Below are 18,940 nucleotides of genomic sequence, written 5' to 3' on the forward strand. Positions count from 1 at the left end.
GAAGCAGCCACTGCTCGCTTTTGTCACGGGCCTCTAAGTGGGCAGGAAAGATCAAGTCGAGGGAACCGTTTGGAGGGACAGTGTCAGACCTAGGTGACTGGTCACTAGAGGTGAAGGATGGAGGGTGGGACAGCAGAAACTCAGAAGGGCATGGCCTGCGCGGTTCAGCCATGGGGCTCTATGGTTTTAAAGTGCAGCAGGATGGACTAGTTGATTCAACTCAGTCAGTGGGACTTGAGTGCTACATGCTTGGGCCACACAGAGGTGACATTCCACCTGCTTGTTGGGGAGCCTTGGAGGCAGTCTTCTTCAGAGGCTCCAGTGGAGGTCAACAGTGTCCTGGAAGAACAAGAGAGAGAGAGATGGATGGTGATTCAGGACACCTGGCTGGTCCCCATGCTGGGGATGGTGTTTTCTGAGCAGGCTTTGAAGGGTGTGAGAAAGGGCATTCTAGAACAGTGGGTTCTGCAGTTAGCAAGTGTGCAGCCCCGACTGCTTAGGCTGTGTTCTGGAAACCCCAGTAGGTTTACAATGGGAAGTACTCGGCGGGGAGGGAGTGTAGGGGCATGAGTGGTGGAAGACCCCATCTGGGCTCTATCACGGCGGCCTTGCGTGCCTGGCCGGGGAGATTATGTTTTATGTCAGATGTAGTCGTAGCTGTGGAAGGTTTTAGGGCATCGGAGAAGTCTGAACTCCTTTGGGTTTGGGAAGAGGGTTAATGAGTCTGTTGGAAAGAATCTGTAGGATCCTAGGAGTTAGACAGACATGACTCTGAATCTCAGGCCTTTCCAATGACAGCCGGGTGACTCTGGCTAGACCACTTAATCATGAAGAGCCTCAGTATCCCCTGTTGTGAAAGGCCGAGAGTAGAGCTTCCCTCGCAGCAAGGTTTCTCAGCCACAGCACTGTTAATCTTTGGGCCAATGAGCCTCTGTCCTGGGCGCTGCCCTGTGCGTTGTAGGGTGTTGAACAGCATCCCCAGCCTCCATCCCCAAGCTGTGCTAAGCGGAATGTCTCCAGACACTGTCAATACCCAGAACTGCCCCGAAGCAAGAACCACTGCCTTACAGGGTGGTTGGAGGATCGGACACAACCTGAGTGAAGGGCCTAGTACAGAGCCAGGTGCCAAGGGTGCTGAGCTGCTGAGCACACTGTCGGCAGAGGGGAGGCCCCTTGGGAGTCTCACTGTCACAGTCCAGGTGAAACCAGTTAGGAGAGAAGGACGACCTAGCTGGACACGTCTAGGGGTGGGCCCCACAGGGTCTGCCCACCAACAGAAGGAGGAGCATAGGAACCTCCCAAGGTCCTAAACCTGGGTGGCTGGGAGGGCAGAGGTTTGACCCACAGGAGAGGGACCAGTTTAGGATGAAAAGCTGTGGCCTGGCCCCCTTGAGCCCAGGCTGCAGGTGGTCATCGAGGGCACTGCCCAGAGCAGCAGGAGGTGTGGAGCCAGGGAAGCTGTGTCTGCCAGAGGCTGGGGACCTCTGCCCTTCCTTGTGGTTCCTACACCCCCTGAAGCCCAAAGGCTGATTGAACACAAGGCCGCACATGGGGCCTGGAGGAGGAAACTCAAGTGTAGGGCACAAGAGGGAATAAAGGACAATTAGTGGATCTGGTGACCAGACATCCCCAGCTTCTGAGGGAAAGCCACTCAGAGAACCTTGTGGGAACCAGAGCTGCCAGCAATGGATTTTCCTCTTGGGCTGTTCTGTAGCAGACAAGCCAGCACCCCTCTGTCCTCAGGCTACCAGAGCCCAGGGCATGCTCCCTGGCATCCCCCCGAGGCCATGACATGGGGCAGATGCTGGTGGGCCTGTGGTCTTTGGTGGGGTCTGCTGGTCCTACCCCAGGGGCCCACGGAGGGGAGGCATGTGTGTGTTTTAGGGGGGCACAGGAGGTAAGCTGGTACATCTTTCCTGCCATAGGAGAAGGTCTTCAAGAGCGTGAGAGTTCTGAGTGCAGCTGCTTGTACGGCTAGGTGGCATGTTTCGGTACCTAAAACCTGTTCCCTGAGAAATAACAAACCACCCGTCGGACATCCCCCTTCCTCCCTCCCACAACTTCAAAAGAGAACTAAAAAAAAAAAAAAAAAGAGAGAAACACCTGAGAGACCAAATAGAGGCCTTACGCCCTCACCAACCCTGTGCCCTGGAGGAGAGAATCCCGTCCTGCATCATCTTCCGCCGGGAGCGCCCGCTCTCAGGAGCGAGCTGGCGTGGCCGCGCAGGGGAGCGTGTGTCTGTGTGTGATGTGCCTTCATGCGTCACTCTATTTATGTTGTTCGCAGCCCAACGGTAGCGGCCAGGGCAAAGTCCCGGGGTCATTTTTGCTACCACCGCCGCCTCCAGTGGCCAGACCTGTGCCCCTTCCTATGCCTGATTCCAAATCCACCAGCACTGCCCCAGACGGCGCCGCCTTGACTCCTCCATCACCTTGTAAGTGGACGATGAAACCGAAACCACAACGCCCAGCGTCCCCAGCCCATCCAAACAGTCTCCACTGCAAAAAGAAAAGCCCCCTCCCTCACTGCCAAAGCCCCCCAACCCAGAGTGCCACGGAGCCTCCCACCCAGACAAGAGCAGAGCTGAGCCCCCTAACCACGGCCTCCTGGGCCTTAGTTGCACCAGCCAGCACCCCACTAGCCCCCCTGCCCGCCCGCTGCTCCCAGCTGGGGCCCCTGGCCCAGGCCCCTTCCGGCGGGCGGGAGAGGGAGCACAGTGGGGCACACAGGCCAGGGGTGCTGGCCAGGGGGGGAGGGGGGAGGGGAGGCACAGCCATGCCATCTTCATGCCTAATTGCTGTTTTTTCATTTTTTGTTTTTTCGTTTTTTGATTTTTTTGTTGTTTCGTTGTGCCCCCCCCCACACCAAGAAAATTAAATGTGACCACAAGGCGACGCCACCACCATCCCCTTTTTGCCTTTGCCCCCCTCACCTCCATTCTGGGTCCCTCAGGCCTCTAAATATGCAGCAGGCCAGCCCCCGACCCCCTCCCTTCAGCCTTCAGTCTCACATTTGGTTTCTCGTTGTTCCTCTTTTTTTTTCCCCCCCTTCCCATCCCTCTCCCTTCCCTCAATTTCTTCCCCAGGTTGGATGTTCCAAGGACAAGGAAGGGCTCTGGGCCTTGGCTTACTTCATCTCTTTCTCTCTCTCTCTTTCTTTTTTTTTTTTTTTTAAACCGATGACAAATTTTGTCAAAGGGAAGAGAAAAATCTGAGTTGAGAGGCCCAAGCTAGACCCGACGACGCTTGAAGGACAGGAGAGGCGGAGGGTGGGCGGCGTGCCGTCTGTGGGACTGTGGGTGGGGGGTGGGCAGCGCTTCGGGCGCTCTGGGGGCTGGCAGGCCGTGGGCCAGGACTTCGGGACAGCGGCGGAAGGGGTGGCCCATCTCACCACTTTTCTTCGTCTCGCGCTCTCTGTCTCACCTTCTTTTTTCTTGGTTTGAGTTCTTTTCCCCTGTCCATCCTCTTCATGCCATCTTCTCATCCGCATCCGCCACAAGACACCAAGTCATGGTCATGGTCATTGGAGGTGGGCAGGGTGGGAGAGGGGGAGCCAGGCTGCGGGGTGGCTGGGGGCCACTTATGGACAGAATCTGGTGAGCACGGGGTCCCTGGGGTGTATCTGGTGCAGGGGGTGGTGGGGTGGGGGCTCCCAGTTAGCTGTGACACTCCTCGTCCTCTCTGGGGGCATCCTTCCTCCTGGGGGTGCAGCGCCAGTCCCCTCCCATAGGGCTCCAGCCAGACAGCCCAAGAAGAGCTCCTGGGTATTTGGCCCATTTGCCCCCCAGACCCTAGAACCGTTGCCCCGGTGCCCAAGCCCTGGGCCTTTGCCAGGCCCTCTGGCCTCCTCCTCGTCTTGTACCTCGGGTCCCGGGGAACAGCAGGACCACAGGACCTGGCTCATCCATCGAAGGAGGAGAGTGTGTGCCGGGCCTGAGCCTTGCCACCCCTGTGCCTGAGCCAGCAGCCAGCTCTCAGACCCCTCTCTGACCCTGACCCACCCAGCTCAGCCCTCTGTTGGGACCCTTCAGGTTTCCCAAACCACCGGCCCCGTCCTTGGGCCCAGAGTGGTAAGTGGTGTAGCACCCAACTAGGCACCCCCGTTGGAGGGGTGGCCTGGCTGAGATGGCCTTCTCCAAGCAGGATGGGGCCGGTCTGCCAGAACTCCCGCCCTCCCCGGCTCCCTCTTCTCCAGACCCAAGAGGGCCGGTAGGAAAGCGAGGGTATTTGCTTCGGGTGCTCTGGGACGAGGGGTATCCCTGGCCCTGCCTGGTGCCTGTTTAGGGGACAGAAGTGGGCCCATGGGGCCTCAGCTATAGCCTCCAGGGCCATGAAAGAGGATGCCTGGCTGCAACGGAGTGCCAGGGGTGGGGGACTGTGTGCTCCTGGTCCAGTGAGAGGAGGAGGGGGCCCCTCGGGCCTGTCCTTCCCACTGCCAGCTTAAGCCCGGGCAACATGGTCTAACCTAGTCTCTCCCTCTCTCAGCAGTCCCAAAGGGCAGTGCCCGGGCAGGCTCCAAGTCCTCACGGGGTCTCTCCCTCTCTCCCCTGCTCCCCACAGCATTCGCAACGACAGGCGCCTCCTCTGCCAACCGGTTTGTCAGCATCGGACCCCGGGACGGCAACTTTCTGAACATCCCACAGCAGTCTCAGGTAGGAGGCCCTGCCCACCAGGTGGATGCAGGCAGGGGTGGGGGCATCTTGGTGTCCGGGAGGAGGCAGGGATCCTTGGGGCAGTCCGGGAGAAGAGGCTGGGGCAGGGCTGGAAGGCTCAGGCTTTTGCATGCCCAGCTGAGCCTGCCTCCCCAGGCAGCCCCCAGGCCCCCTGGCTAATCAGCTAATTGGATAATTAGCTCTGACAGCCCTGGCCCTGGGGAAGGCAGCCAAGGACCCAAGGCTAGAGGCGCTCTGGGCCAGGCCTGGTGGAAGCAAAGATGGAAGCAGGAGGCTCCATCCGGAGGAGGACAGGGTCTGCCTTGTTGCTCTCCTTTTGCTCCGGCTGGATGCCCTAGCCCCTGGCCCTCCCCTCTTCCTTGGTTTTGGGTGGGCTGGGTTGGGGGTGGAGGAGGGACAGAGGCGGCCTGGTGGGCCATGTGCCCAGAGACTCTGGCACTGAGGGTAAGGCAGGGCTCAAAGCCGCCCTGGAGGGGCGGCTCCCCCACGTCCTGTGAATCCTGTTAGAGGGGAGGCCAGGCTGCTGGAGCCCCCAGTCCTGCTGCCATCTGCCCCCAGTTCCCACAAGGAAATGCCACCCCTCCAGCCCTCCTGCTGGAGGCCCCTGGACCTGGTTTTGCACAGGCATCTTTGCACACACTTGCACGCAGGTCCTCTCCTCCCTGTGCCTGTCCCCAAGAGGCTGGGAATAGCCTGTAGAGCCCAGGGCCCTCAGGGCACAGGGACCAGCCTCCGGAGCAGGGCAGAGGCAGCTTTTACAGTATGAGGCTTCTGGGGAATGGAGGGGAGGGGAGCATGCAAATACCTTTTTCTTTTGCGCATTTTACAAAAACACACCCTGTGAGCCCAGGGCCTTGGAGGCTTCCTCAGCCCTGGGAACACCTCTTTCAGCTTCTGCTCCCTCTTTGCTCTGAGGCCCAAGTCCAAAGAAAGTTGGTGGATGGAAGTTTTGTGTGTGTGGTTTAAGGTTTTGTTTTTTTCCCTTTTCCTTTCCCTCCCTAAAAAAAAAAAAAAAAAAAAAAAAAGCCAAAAAACGTTGTCAAACTTCAAACTTCAGAGCTCCCTAGTGGCAAGGAGGGGAGGGGAGGAGAACTTCAACCCCCTCCAGCTTCCCACCCCCTTTCCCCAGAGTCACGTCTGACCCGTCTGGTTTCCAGGAGCAACCAGACATGATGTAACACCCAGATGAACTTGAACTTGGGGGTGTTGAGAAGAAAAACAATGGCTCCGAGCAGGGGCTGGAGCCAGCCCCCTCCGCTCTGTGCCAGGGAGGCCAAGAGAGCCCTGCTGGTAGAGGGCAGGAGGGGGTGCCAGAGGAAGGGACAGCAGGAGGGCCTCCCCTCCTGGCTCTGGGCTGGCACCAGGCGGCAGGGCTCTGGTGCCCCTGCCTGCCCACCCTCCCTCGCGCTGTCCGCCCTGCAGCTCTGACTGTATATGCGCTTGCTCACTCTCGGGGACCACTGCCATGAGCCCTCCCCATTCACCCCATTTCCGCTTCCACATGCTTTCCCTTCTTCACTTTCTCTGCTCACTTTGCTTGGATGTTGGGGCCAACTCAGAATCTGAGGCAAGTTTGGGAAACAGTTTTTCTTCCCCTTGTTCCTACAAGGAGCCTTGGGCCGGGGCCCTGAGCAGGCAGGTGTGTCTGGGGATGGGGGTTGGGGGGCCGGAGTCGGACAAGCCGAGCGAGCGGGGAGCCCTCGGGCCTGGGGGCAGGCAGGCGGCTGCGGCGGGCGCAGGGGGTCCACTGGGGGGCGGTTTCCACAGTAACCAGTGACTTTAGCTGATCTCTGGAGCACCAGATGGAGAGAGAACAATAGAACGAGGGAAGAAAAGAGAATTTTACCAATTTTGTCATTCCCTGGGCAGCGTTTTTTACTTAGTTTTAATCAATTTTGGACCTGGCTCAGGAAGCAGGGAGGGGTGAGCAGAAAAAGCCGCTCCGTGCTTGCCAGCAGATCCCCCATCTCTGGGACCCGTGGGGAGGCACCGGGGAGTCCCGTCGGAGTTGTCTTTGTCCCTGACTCCAGGCCTGGAACCAGAGTCTTCCTCCTCTGAGGGGAGGGCCCCTCAATCTGAGCACGTCCCCCCCGCCCCCCGCCACTGTGCAGCTCAGGAGACCCCAACGGGGCCAGTCTGGGGCCTCGGCTTGGCCTGCCAAGGGCATTGAGGCCAAGCAGGTCCTCCCTGCACTGGTTGTCCCCGGCCTCTTCCCTCACAGGAAGGGGGAGGGGCAGGCTCACAGCCAGGGTGATGGTGTAAGGCTTCTGGTGTAGTCTCCCCTCGGGAAGGTGTGTGTGTGTCCCAGAGAACACTAACACCCGAGCCTGCAGGGACAGGGGGCTCACCCGGGCAGCTCCCCTGTTCCTCCGGCCAGGACCGAAGCCTGGGAGCTGGCGGCTGAACCAGCCCTCCCCCAGCCACTCTGAGAATGCCTCAGGCCCGGGTTTCCCCCACACCTTGCTAGGCCCCCATGAGCCTCCATTTGGCCTCAAATTAGTCGATGGGGTTGAACTTTGGGCAGGTGCTCCAGGAGCTCCATCAGAGGAGGGCAGGTCTCCTCTCTGCATGTTGTCCAGTGCATGGCAGGAAGTGCAGTATCTCTGCCCGCCCAGTAAATGCTAGCAGCGCCCCCAGTCATTGCGGCAGCCCCAAACCCCCGTGTTTCCAAATGCCCTCCATCTGCACTATCCTGTGTGGTGGCCACTGGCCACATGTGGCTGTTTAAAGTAAATAACTAGAGAAAAATTTAGTCCCTTGGTCACACTAGCCATATTTCAAGAGCTTAGAAGCCATGCGTTGTTAGTGGCTACTGCATTGGACAGCACAAACAGAGAATATTTCCATTGTCCCAGAAAGTTCTAGATGATCTCCAAGGCCCTGTCTTTCTTCTTTTTTCCAGTTTCATTGAGATATAATTGACATATAGCATTGTATAAGTTTAAAGTGTACAACATAATGACTTGACTTACATACATCACGAAATGACTGCCACGATAGGTTTAGTAAACATCTATGATCTCATATAACCAAGGCCCTTTCTAACTCTAAAACTTGATGTCTCCATCTCACGGTGGACCATGGCCTGCGGTTCCAAACCAGAGCCTGAGGGCTGTAGGCATAATCTGTGTGACCAAGACAAGTGTTTCAAATATTGGAAAAATTTCACATGAAATTGTCTGGACTTTCAAGCTTCTTTTTTTTTTTTTTTCAAATTAATAAATTAATTTATTTTTGGCCGTACCACATGGCATGTGGGATCTTAGTTCCCCAACCAGGGATCGAACCCGCACCCCCTGCATTGGAAGCTCAGAGTCTTAACCACTGGACGGCCAGGGAAGCCCCTCAAGCTTCTTTTGAAAATTTGGCTGATCTAGCCACCCTAGGCCCTCACCCTGATGTGGCAGCCTTGGCCACAGCCTTGGAAAGGTGCTGGTGTCCTGGTCACCACAGACCCTGCCTCCCTGTGAACACGCCACACATAGCAGTTAGGAGCATTGAGTCTGAGCTGCCCCCTGCATTTGAGTCCCAGCTTGGCCCTGTGGGCTGTGTGGCCTTGGGCAGTTCAGCCACCCTCTCTTCACCTGGCTTCTGTGCAGGGTTGGAGTGAGGATAGAATGAGTCCGCACCAGGTGCATGCTCTGTAGTTAGCTCTGCTTGGCCTCTGCAGATCTGAGTCTGTGACCCTGAGCAGGAGAGAGGCCCCAAGATGCATTTTCAGGGACCACCCACCACCATTTTGCCCTGAGGGTACCACCAGACATACCCAGGCACTGTAGACCATAGAGGAGAACCCCCTGCCCCGCCCCTTGGCCATGAGGTGGGGCCAGAGCCTTTTGTGGAGGGTTCTGCCAGGCAGCCCAGTTCCCAGGGGTCCACCCTAGGTGTGTTTTGTACTGAGTGGCTGCCAGAGCCTGTTTGTGGGAAGGCGGCGCCCCCTGCTGGCACCCTGAGGGAAGCGATGCCCACCCGAGGGAGCCTCAGGTCTTCCACAGGGCGTGGCGCCCAGGAGGGTAGAAGATCAAGCCCACTGGGCTACTGATCCCTTCCCCCAGGCCTGGTACTGCTAGGGACTGAAGCCATGTGGTACCCACCCCTCCCCAGACTTTCAGGCTGTGGGACCTTAGCTGAGCTATGCAGATGGGAATTTCTGCTTTTAATCCAAAGAGACAGAAAGAAAACTCAGCAAGAAGCTGGGCTACCCCCACGCCACTCCCCAAACCCCTCTGGGGACAAAAGCTGTAGCCTGGCATCCTCCCCCACCCTCCAGGACCCCCACAAAAACCTAAACAGTTGGAAACATGGCCAGATCCCAGGTCTGTGCTTGTGCCAGTGCCAGCCACGGGGTTCACCCGCTGGGCACGTTACCCACGAGACGGCCAGCTGGACTCTAGCACCGGAGGCAGGGTCTCCTGGGGGGTCAGGATCCCCATAGGAGGGACCGACAGAGTGGGGATGTACCTCTGCACGAGGTGTTGGTGTCCTTGGCTCTGCTGGAGCTGGACCCTCCAGGGGCCTCAGGAACCAGCCTGGAGTCACAGGACCAGGTGGGAGCAAGAAGGGACTTGCCCCTGCTATTCTCAATATCGCCTCTTTTTTCGTCCCATTTCAGTCCTGGTTCCTCTGATAAGATCGACAAAAGAAATGGCAAAATGAAAAGAAGAGGTTCCTCAAAAGGGGGGAGAAGAAATTTTGAGACGTGGAAAAAAATCCCCCAGCCCAGCCCAGCCCCACCGAAAAGCAAAAATTAGACGTCGTCAGCCACTCAGCCCTTCTCTCCTCCAGCCCGGGGACCCCTGCAGGCCCCCAGAAGCAGCTCAGTTCTCGGAGAGCCTCAGAAGAGGTCTCGGTGGAGCTGTGCACCAGCAGCCAAGCAGAAAGAAACATGCGAAACGGACTCTGTCAAGTAGAGGACAGAAAGAAAGGATGCAGAACTGCCTTCCTCCCCCCACATCCCGTCCCGGCCTTCTGGGGAAGGAGCAAAATCCCCAAACAAAGCAACCAGCACAGTTCTGAAGGGGCCTGTCCCCCACCCTCACCCTCCCTAGGGGAACCCCACCCTCGACTAGGGCCGGAGCTTCACTAGGGAGCTCAGAGGACCGGCTTGTAAAGATGATGGGGTGCAGATCCAGAGGGCTCTCCCCTCCAGACTCCACCCCCTCCCTCCCTCACTGCCTTTGCCTCTGGCTTCTTCCCCCAGCTGCTCTGGAGCGGGTGAGGCAGGGTAGCCTCGCGATGTCCCTCTGCCCCACCCTCGGGCTAGAAGCCCCCCAACCCCGGCTGGGCAGGGGGCATCTCCCGGAGCTAGTTTTGTGCTCCCAGAATGGAGGGTGTTCTACCACCCGACCCTGAGCTGCAGGGGCAGTTCCCCGGGCCCCAAACCCCTCTGTACAGTCCATAGGAAAAGGTCGGAATGCTCTAGACAGCCCATCCCAGCCTGGGACAGGTCCCTCTTCCCTCTCTCCCAAGGCAGGCCAGGAAGGTCACCGTCCTGACATGCTACACGTGAGGGGAGGTGGGCCCCAGGTTGCCCCCACACCCCAGCCCCGCATGCAGGTGCCCTCGCTCCGCCCCATCGGTCCCTGCCCCTGCCCCTACGCAGACAGCCCTGCTGTGGCCGGGCCGGAGAGTGGAGCAGAAAGGGGACCCCGGAGTCGAGCGAGGAGGACGAGGCAGCCGCCGCTGCCGTTGGCTAAACCGCCACCCGCGCTAGGTAGGCGTCCTGCTTGCCGACTTTCAGTTCCTTTGGAGGGTGTTGGGTGTCGTCCTTTTTCAAAAGTGTTTTGGAGCTTTCTCTGCCTCCCCTTTCCCCCACGCCACCCCCATGGCCACTTCTCTCTGGATTTCAGCTGTAATGTCTTTACTCTTTATTTAGGGGTGGGGCATTCATTGTTTCGGTCTTTTGCTGTTGCAATTGGGAACTCCTCCATTTGAGCAACTTGGGAACAATTTGGTAGCACACCACAAGAAGTAGCTCTCCCCCACCACCACCACCACAGCCCCCTCCTCCCCCAAGGGATGGTTGGGGGCCTGTCCAGAGGGTCTTCAGAAGCCCCCCTGGGAGGGAGGGGAGCAAGAGCACGCCCAGCCCGCCTCCAGGGTGTGACTTGGCCCCTCTGGCTTGTCTTTCTGTGCCTTACTCCCTCCTCCCTGCATCTTGGCCCCCTTCTGGAGTCCTTGTGCCTCTCTCTCTTTCTCTCTCCTTCTTAACTGTATGAAAACACAAAGCACAGGTCAGGATCCTCTGAAAGTCAATCAACCCAACGTTGCACCACATAGGGGTGGGTTATGGGCTTTATTTATTGTGAATCTAGTTTGTGAGGCTGTGGCCCCAAGCAAAGGGAGGGAAGGAGGGGAGGGAGGTGGCTGGAGAGGAGAGGAGAGCTCTTACCTGGGGCAAAAGGGGCCAGCTTGAGTGGTGCCTCCTCCCCAGCTGGAAGCCACAAGGTGGCTGGCCCCAGGGGTGGCTTTTGTTGGAAGTTGAGCGAAGCCCCTCCCCCATCCGCGTGCAGCCCTCGAGGAGGACCGGGTCTGAGAAGCAGGGGATAGGGGAATCCGCGGGAGCCTGGGGGTCGTGGGGAGTAGGGCGGGGGGTGGGGGGCCGGGTGGGCCGGGCGTGACGCGCGGTCAAAGTGCAATGATTTTTCAGTTTGGTTGGCTAAACAGGGTCAGAGCTGAGAGGGGAGCAGAAGGGACCCCTGCCCCCCTGCCCGGCCGCACACGCCCCTTCCCTCGAAGACAATCGGGGCCGCGGGCGCGGTGGGTCCTCGGGGGCGGGGGTCTGCGGGGCGCCCGCCCAGGCGAGGTCGGAAGCTGCAGGCCAGCTGGGCCGGGGCGGGAGCGCGCCCTGCAGGGCTGCCGGGGTGGGCACGGGGGTTGGGGGCCGCTCCTTTCCTAAGTGTTGTTGTGAGGGGCAGGCGAGGGGCGACGAGGGCGACAGGAGATGTGGGGACGTGTTAGAAGAGAAAAAACCCACAAAAAATATATATGGGGGAAATGAACTTTTTTTTTTTTTCATTGAACCAAGTGCAATGCATCAGAGAGTTTTCCTATCTTTGTATGTTAAGAGATTAAGAAAAAAAAATTCTATTTTTGTTGTAATGTCCTCGCGGCTCTGGGGACGCTAAAAGAACCGGGCCTGCCCCGCCTTGTGCGGGGGTAACGAAAGCTGAGTGTTTTTTCCTTTTTTTTTTTTTTTTTGTTCTTTTTTTTTTTTTTAAGTCGTTTTCCTGCGTTGACGAGGATGATCTGGGGTTTTTATTTGTTTCGTCGTTCGTTCTCGGTTTCGGTGGGAGGGCTGAAGGAAACGTTCACATTTTAGAATTGAAAAATAAAAAAACAACACCTCGACATTAAAAAACCAACACAAGATCAAAAAGGAAAAGGACGAGAGAAAATTATTTTAAAGATAATTCAACATAAAAACCCTGGTGCTTCTTACATTATAAAGTACGTTTTAAAAAACCCACAAACTATTATACATAAGTTTATGAATCAATTAAATATCCTGCACTTGTTAGGAACACGCATATCCCTTCTTTGTTGAGTTTAACGGAACGGGACAGCGGCGTGCGCCCGGCGGCGGGCTGCTCTGGCCGCGGGTCTCCCCGGGCGCCCCCTCCCCGGGGCCCAGCGCCCCCTCCTCGCCCCATCCCCGTCCGGGCCCGGGGGCGCGGCGGCGGGTCCCCAGCCCCTCCCCCGCAGAGGTCAATGCCAACGAACAAACGTCCCCTCCCTCCCTCTCCAACCCGAGCGTCCTTCTTTGAGCCAGACGCCAACTTGACCCTCACCAGCATTATCAGGAGCGCGCTCAGCAAGTTGGTAGTTTCTCCCCTCCCCCGCCCCCCACCGCTTCCCCGGCGCCCGCGACTCAACATCACCCTCCCACCCCCACCCCGGTCACCCTCCGGGGAGTACGGGGAAGGCTCGACGCTCCAGGACAGGACCAGCCAAGCTGACAGGTCGATTCGCCCAGGCCCGCGCACGCACGCACGCACGCACACGGCCCCGCACACAGCCCCATCCTTACCCTGCAACCAACCCCGTCGACTGCCTTACACACCCGCCCCCGCGCTGGCCGGCCGACCTAGTGCCTTGTTCTCACCCCCGTGCTGGCGGAGCGGACGCCGCGCTCTGGGTCCCAGAGGGGCCGGGTGGCTCAGACGACCCACCACTTCCCCACCCCGACCGTGCTGAACGGACACTCCCCCCCGACACACACACACACACACGAGAGAAAATAAAGGAGCAATAAAGTCACGAGAACTTTCGTCCCCCAATCGAGAGCCCGAGGGGCACCCCAGCCCCGCCTCTGCTCCCCCCCACCCACCCTTGGGGCGCCCCCCTCCCCCCGCAAGCCAGCCTGGGCCAGCCCCGCTTCGGCCCCGGGAGATCCGTGCGCCCGACCAGCACCAGCATCGCGGACCGCAAAGGCCGCCCGTCCCGTCAAACAAGTTTCTTCTTAGGCTAAGAAACGCAGTATATACGAGTATCTCTATATATAGTACTAATGGATTTGGTGTGCTTCCCCCTTAGCGTCCCCGTCCCTCCGCTCCTCTTCCTTCAGCCTGGTCTCCCCCTCTCTGCCCTCCACCCCCGTCTCTGCACTGAGATACATAAGAAACAAGGGTAGTTTACTGTCTGTTTTGTTTTCTGGGTTTTCAGTGTCCTAGCGGAATGCAAGTAGGCAGCCAGCCCGTACGTTCCCTCTCCGCCCCGCCCCACCCCAACCCGCCCCCGTCACTGCGCTTCTGTTATACCATCTTTGCCTGACTCTCTCCGGCTTCTCCATTGAATGGCTAATGTGTATGTGAAATAAAGAAATAAAGAAAAACAAAAGCAAGAGCGCCTGAGCCTTCGCTAACGCGATCGTGCGGGACAGTTTCGGGATCGGTGGGGGGGGGGGGGGGCCGCCGCATGGATTCTGCGCCTCTCTCCTCCCGCCAGGCCGGCGGCCGCTACCGTCGAGGAGCGCGTATCTCTTGGTCTCCGGGAGGGGGCGCCGGTGAGAAAGGAGTAGGCTCTCCGGTCCCTCCCCACCTCCCTCGGTGACCCCAGCACGTAAAAATGCGGCACCACTTGGGTCCGATGACCGCTCCGATGACGTGTTGGTTCCCGGGCCTCTCCCCCGGGAGGGGTACGCGGACAAGGCCACTTCCAGCGGGCGGTGGGCGATAAAAGGGTCTGCAGGGCCCCTGGGGGCGACGGTCGCCCTTCCAGACCCCCGGGCCCTTTCCCCTGTAGGGGACTCTTCACTGGTCCTTCTTCGGGGGAGTTATCTCCAGAGCAGGCGCTGAGCGTCGTCCGCCCCTTCCTGGACGGCCCTGGGCTGAGTTCCCAGTGCCCTTCGGCTCAGAGGCGACACCGTGGAGGTCATCTCACCTCCGGACTCACAGCCGCTTTTTCTGTCTTGATGGGTCGGCCCGCCCCACCGGGGCTGCCATCGGGGCCGCCTGGGGGCGCGGGCTGCGGGCGCGCCACCACCTCGGCCTTGCGACAAGGCCCGCGGCGGGCGCCGTCGTCCAGGGCTCGGTGCGCCGGCCGTTTGCGGGGCCCTGGAGGGGCGGAGCCTGCGGCCAGAGCCGCTGCCTGGTCGCGCAGCAGCCGCACCAGGAAGCCAATGTATTTCATGGCCAGGCGGAGCACCTCGTTCTTGCTCAGCTTCCGGTCGGGCGGGTGCGTTGGCAGCAGTTTCCTGAGCTCGGCGAAGGCGCCGTTCACGTTCTGCTGCCGCCAGCGCTCCCGACTGTTGGTGAACACGCGCCGGGCCACCTTCTGGGGCTGGTGCCCTGAGGACAGGAGTGGCAGGGTTGGCGCCATGGCCCGGGGGAGGCAGGCACCCCTACCTGCCCTTACTCCAGACTCCCAGCACCCTCATGGGACTTCATCCCCGGCGGGGAGCTGGGCCTTTCTCCACCCAAGGGATACACACGTAGGATCCACGTGTAGCCCTCCTGCCAGTTAGCAGCCCCCGCAGCCCCACCTCTAAGCTGCCTAGACAAGGACTGTCACAGGCCCAAGCTGCAGACAACTGAAGCCTTCTGTACCTCTGTCTACACCTTGATGTTAAGGGCTGAAATTCTCTAGGGAGTGTGGCTGCCGGTCCGGGGAGCTGTCCCTATGGTCCTCATTCTCATTCTGAGAGTTTCTCTCCCAGTGATTGTGGTGCCGTTCATGTCTCAGGTGGCCTTGTGAACTCCTGGTATATCTAAATGGCTGTGGTGTGTGATCATTGCCGTGTGGTTGTGTGGCTAATTCCTGTGTGGCCATGGACCTCAGTGGCTGTGGTTGCGGTCCTGTGACTCTCTCTCTTGTGTGGCTGTCTCTTGGATGGTTGCTGTCCCGTGGCTGTTTCCTGTGTGCCTGCGCATGTGCGTGGCTGTCATTTTGAAGCCCCCATGCCATGCTGTGTCTTGCCGCGACCCTTTGTGGCTCGTTGGGTGGCTGTGCTTGTGTGGAACTGGCCATTTTTCTGGGGTTTTGCACGTGGGCGTAACCTGCCTGAGTACTGAGCCCCTGTGTGGGCTGTCCTGTGTATGTCTGTGTGCGATGTCACATAACCTTTCCCTGCGGAAGGCTATGTGACAGACGTGGGCCCCAGCAGAGGTGGCTGGGCGAACACAAACCCATACTCACCCTCAGCCAGCTCCAGCTCACAATGGCTTGGTCTCCGCTTCAGCCGGCTGCTAGGGAAGATGCTGAAAGGTCCTGCCGGCCCAATGTAGAGGCTGTAAGGGGTCGTGGGTCACTAATGCCTTGTGGGTAAGGACCCTGACCCCGGATTCCCCCCAGGCCCCAGTCCCCCACTGACCTGTTGAGGAAGGGGTGAGGGTGGTAATGCAGGGCCAGGGGCGCTGGGGCGGTTCCCAGGGTGGAGAGTTGCAGCAGCGGGGGACGGAGGGTGCTTAGTTCCGTGGTGGCCATGGCTGCCCCTGGGGGCCTGGTGTGGCCCAGGCTGATCACTGGCACGCCAGGGGGCAGCCTGGGTGGCGAGGAGCCTCTGTGGCCCACCTCCTCCGCCTTTGGGGGCCCAGGGGAGGCAGGCTTTGGGGGCGGGGCAGGCACTGGGCTGGGGGCACACACCATCTTGGCCTTCTCGGTCATGGTGGGGCCCACCTCTGCCTGGGCCTCGGGCGGGCACATGGACCCCGAGGGGGTGCTCACCTGTGGGAGGAAGGAAGCCAGCGGGGAGGGGGGAATCAGAAGCCACCCCCCACCCTTAGCCCAACAGAGCCCTCAAATGGGAGGAAGACTGGAGGGGGTGGCAGTTCAGTGGGCAAAGGCAGATGCAGGGTGGGCCCAGAAACTACCAGGACATGGGAGGGGGTCCAACACAAGGACAGGAGGTGCCCACTGAGGTGCTGGGCAGCACTGAGCTCAGCAATGCTGCTTCTGAGCTGTCTGTGACCCATGAGGCCTTAGTTGTAGAGCCCCTGAGCAAATTTCCCTTCTTCCAGAATCCCCTCTCGCCTGGAGCCTGGAGGGAAGGGCAAGGCAGGGAGCCCATGATGGACCCTTTGACCACAGGGTGCCCCTTAAACCCTCAGATCTGATCCCAAGACCCTTCATGGACACCATGGACCTTGGAATCCCTCCACGATTGACTGACCCTTCACTGATCACTGCTCCCTGGCTGACCATGTGGCCCTCAGCTATAACCCTGAGGCTCTTCCCATTGTCTCCATGTCAGACTCTGAAAGTCCTCCATAATCACTCCAGTGACCACGCCCCCACCCGCTGAAAATGTCCCCTGTGACCCCACTGCTGACATTGACTCCAGATGCTAACCCTACTGCCCAGCACAGTCATGCCCCAATCCTCCCTCTGGCTCTTGTGTCCTCCCCACCCCCCATCAGTATCCACCCCTTTGCACCCTGCTTCCATATCCCTGTTCACTCTTGGCCTCATGGCCTGGCGTGTCCCAGCAATGTCTGGGATTCCTGGCCCCTCTGCCCTGTCTTCCCTAGCTAGGCCTAGTCTCTCACTTAGTGGGCCCCCTAGATGAATGAAGGAAGGAACGAATGAATGAATGTAGGCGGGTCCGGGATCCCCCAATTTCAGGCCCACGCCACTCTTACCCCAGCACTGCTCCGGATGCCTGCTGATGGCCGTGACTCTGTCCTTCAGGTCCAGGATGTGGTTCCGACTTCAGGCAAGGCACCGCCGCGCGCTCGGGCCTCTGCGCTGCGTGCTGCTGGCGGCCGGAGGCCCTGTTTGGGCCGCAGCATCAGGCCGCCCCGCTTCCTTGGCTCCCAAGGGCCACCGCGGCGGCGGTGGCAACAGGGTAGGTCCCTCCAGGGAAAGTGAGCAGCTCCGGGCCGCCTGCCCTCTCCCCGCCCCTGGCGGCCGGGTTTCCTCCCTCTCACCCCTGGCGCAGCGGCCAGAGGATGCTGGGCCAGTGCAGATAAGGGCCTGGCTGCCTGGCCGTGCCTGATAAGGAGCCGGGCTGACCCCGGAGGAAACCAGCGGGCGGGGATCTCCTAGCGCGGGCCTCAAGTCCCCGCCCCCAGCCGGCACATGCAGGACTGACTGTCACCCCTCAAGGCCTCACCTTCCATCCCCCCAGGCACTGAAGGATCCCAGCCAGGGTGCACACCCCTAGGAGTGAGGTGCCCAGTTGCATGCAGAAGGGACACTGAGGCAGGGATGGATGCAGTGGTCCCTATGTCACTTGGGTCTGTCCTCCAGCTTTGAATACCCCTTGCTGTGTCCGTGCTGATGGGGGTGGAGGAGAGCTCTTTCCGGCCCTGCTGGGGCCTCGTGACCCAGGGGCCCCCTTCTCTCCTCACCCTGCCTGGTTCCTCTTTCTACAGAGTGCTTCCCCGCCTTTCTGCCAACCCCACCCTGGAGTGGGGCACTGACTGGAGGGCAGTTCTGACAGTTTGGCCTTGGGTGTCCAGCCTAGGCAGGTGTCTTGGGCGCCCCCCCCTCCCCGTGCACTATCCACACCACCTTTCCAGGCCCAGGAGGGTGAGGGGAAGTGCCGCAGCTGGGGGAGATTTCCTCCCATGCCAGAGCTGGCAGAACCTTCTAATAGGTGCCTCCCCAGCAGGTCCCCACAATCCTGGGCCTCCACGTCACAGGATCACATAGCCCCAACTCAGAGGTCCTTGGCCCTCATCCCACAGTGGGGTCCACTTCAGGGTGGACAGTGATAAAGAGGCATTGGGTAAATATCTTGGAATGGTGGTAAAGCTCAAGTTCCTGCTGGGCCTCACAAAGGGAGGGGTGCTGGGTACCACAACGTAAGCAGTGACACTGTCAGCATAACACTGTCCCTTATCCCCAGCAACCTCCCAGCAGGTCAGTCGTACTTTGCCCAGTGCATATCTGGGCGACTGCAGGAGCCCCAGGCAGGCCCTCAGCTGCCCCCCAGCACCGAACTATCGCCCCGCCACTCAGGAATCAGTTGAAGCCCAGGACCCCACAAGCAACCTTCCTACTGTCCCAGGGAAGCAAGAGTACAGTTCTAAACATACGAGTTAACTCTGGTATCCCTACAAGGTGGGTTCTGGAATTAGGTTCATTTTACAGATGGGGATGAAACAAGGTAAAGGGTGCTTGCAGGGTCCCACAGCTACCACGTGGCAGGGTGGGGATTCTGCCCCAGGCCTCTTCGTTAACGCTGCCACCCGCCCCTGCCCTGGGGGGAGGGGTTGCAGCAGGCTGCCGGGTGCCTCAGTGTGCGAGCCCGAGGGGCCGCAGGGCAGGAAGCACCTGGTCTGGAGCGGATGCATGAGGCGCCTGGTTCCGGTCCGGCTTCCGCCACCGGGGCCCTGGCGGGAACTGGGCCAGAGAAACCAGGCGGCGAGGTGGCGGCGGCGGGGGCGCGAGTCCATAAGCGGGCGCGGGGTCTAGAACACCAGCCTGCGCGCGTGCCTGCGTCCAGGAGGCGCGCCCACGCTGGGAGGGTGGGAGGAAGGGGAAGGGGGTAAAGGTCCCTGCGGGCGTGAGCGCACGGCTGCCGCCCCGTGGCCACCTCGGGAATGGCAGGCGCCAGCAAATGGGTGGCTAAGCACCTTGCAGGAAGACGATCAGCTCCCCACCTCTCCAATACAGACAGAACACTCCCGTCAGAAACAATGACAACACTTCATTCGGGCAGGGACAAACACAGCCCAGATGCACAGAGCTCCCCAAGGGAGTCAAAACAGATGGACAGAGGAACAGACCTCAGACAAGCAGCTGAAGAGATGGACAGAGCCCCTCCAGCAGATGGACAGACACACCACAGGCAGCCTCCCCATTCAGACAAATGACAGTCAGGG

The 18,940-nt window shown here is 59.7% G+C and overlaps 2 protein-coding genes across 8 annotated transcripts in view; one reads left to right on the forward strand and one right to left on the reverse strand.

Moving 5' to 3' along the window:
- NFIX (nuclear factor I X) overlaps positions 1–13,515 on the forward strand; it is a 98,189-nt gene extending 84,674 nt beyond the window's left edge. For 4 of the 7 annotated variants that reach the window (XM_067733492.1, XM_067733494.1, XM_067733490.1 and 1 more), the window contains 3 exons: positions 2,288–2,435; positions 4,561–4,652; positions 9,286–13,515. In XM_067733492.1, the coding sequence (XP_067589593.1) occupies positions 2,288–2,435; positions 4,561–4,652; positions 9,286–9,300 (255 nt within the window). In that variant the 3' untranslated portion in view covers positions 9,301–13,515. The remainder of the gene's footprint in view (positions 1–2,287; positions 2,436–4,560; positions 4,653–9,285) is intronic. The other 3 variants (XM_067733493.1, XM_067733495.1, XM_067733496.1) reach the window with 1 other exon arrangement.
- Positions 11,664–17,526, reverse strand: LYL1 (LYL1 basic helix-loop-helix family member). Its single transcript, XM_067733498.1, has 4 exons — positions 16,751–17,526; positions 15,484–15,836; positions 15,309–15,400; positions 11,664–14,461 (listed from the first exon to the last, which is right to left on the reverse strand). The coding sequence occupies exons 2-4, from the start codon at positions 15,813–15,815 to the stop codon at positions 14,046–14,048; spliced, it is 840 nt and encodes a 279-aa protein (XP_067589599.1). The 5' UTR covers positions 15,816–15,836; positions 16,751–17,526; the 3' UTR covers positions 11,664–14,045.
- Positions 17,527–18,940: the final 1,414 nt, after the last annotated feature.

The sequence above is a fragment of the Pseudorca crassidens genome, chromosome 3 (genome assembly GCF_039906515.1).
Source record: "Pseudorca crassidens isolate mPseCra1 chromosome 3, mPseCra1.hap1, whole genome shotgun sequence".
NCBI lineage: Eukaryota > Metazoa > Chordata > Mammalia > Artiodactyla > Delphinidae > Pseudorca > Pseudorca crassidens.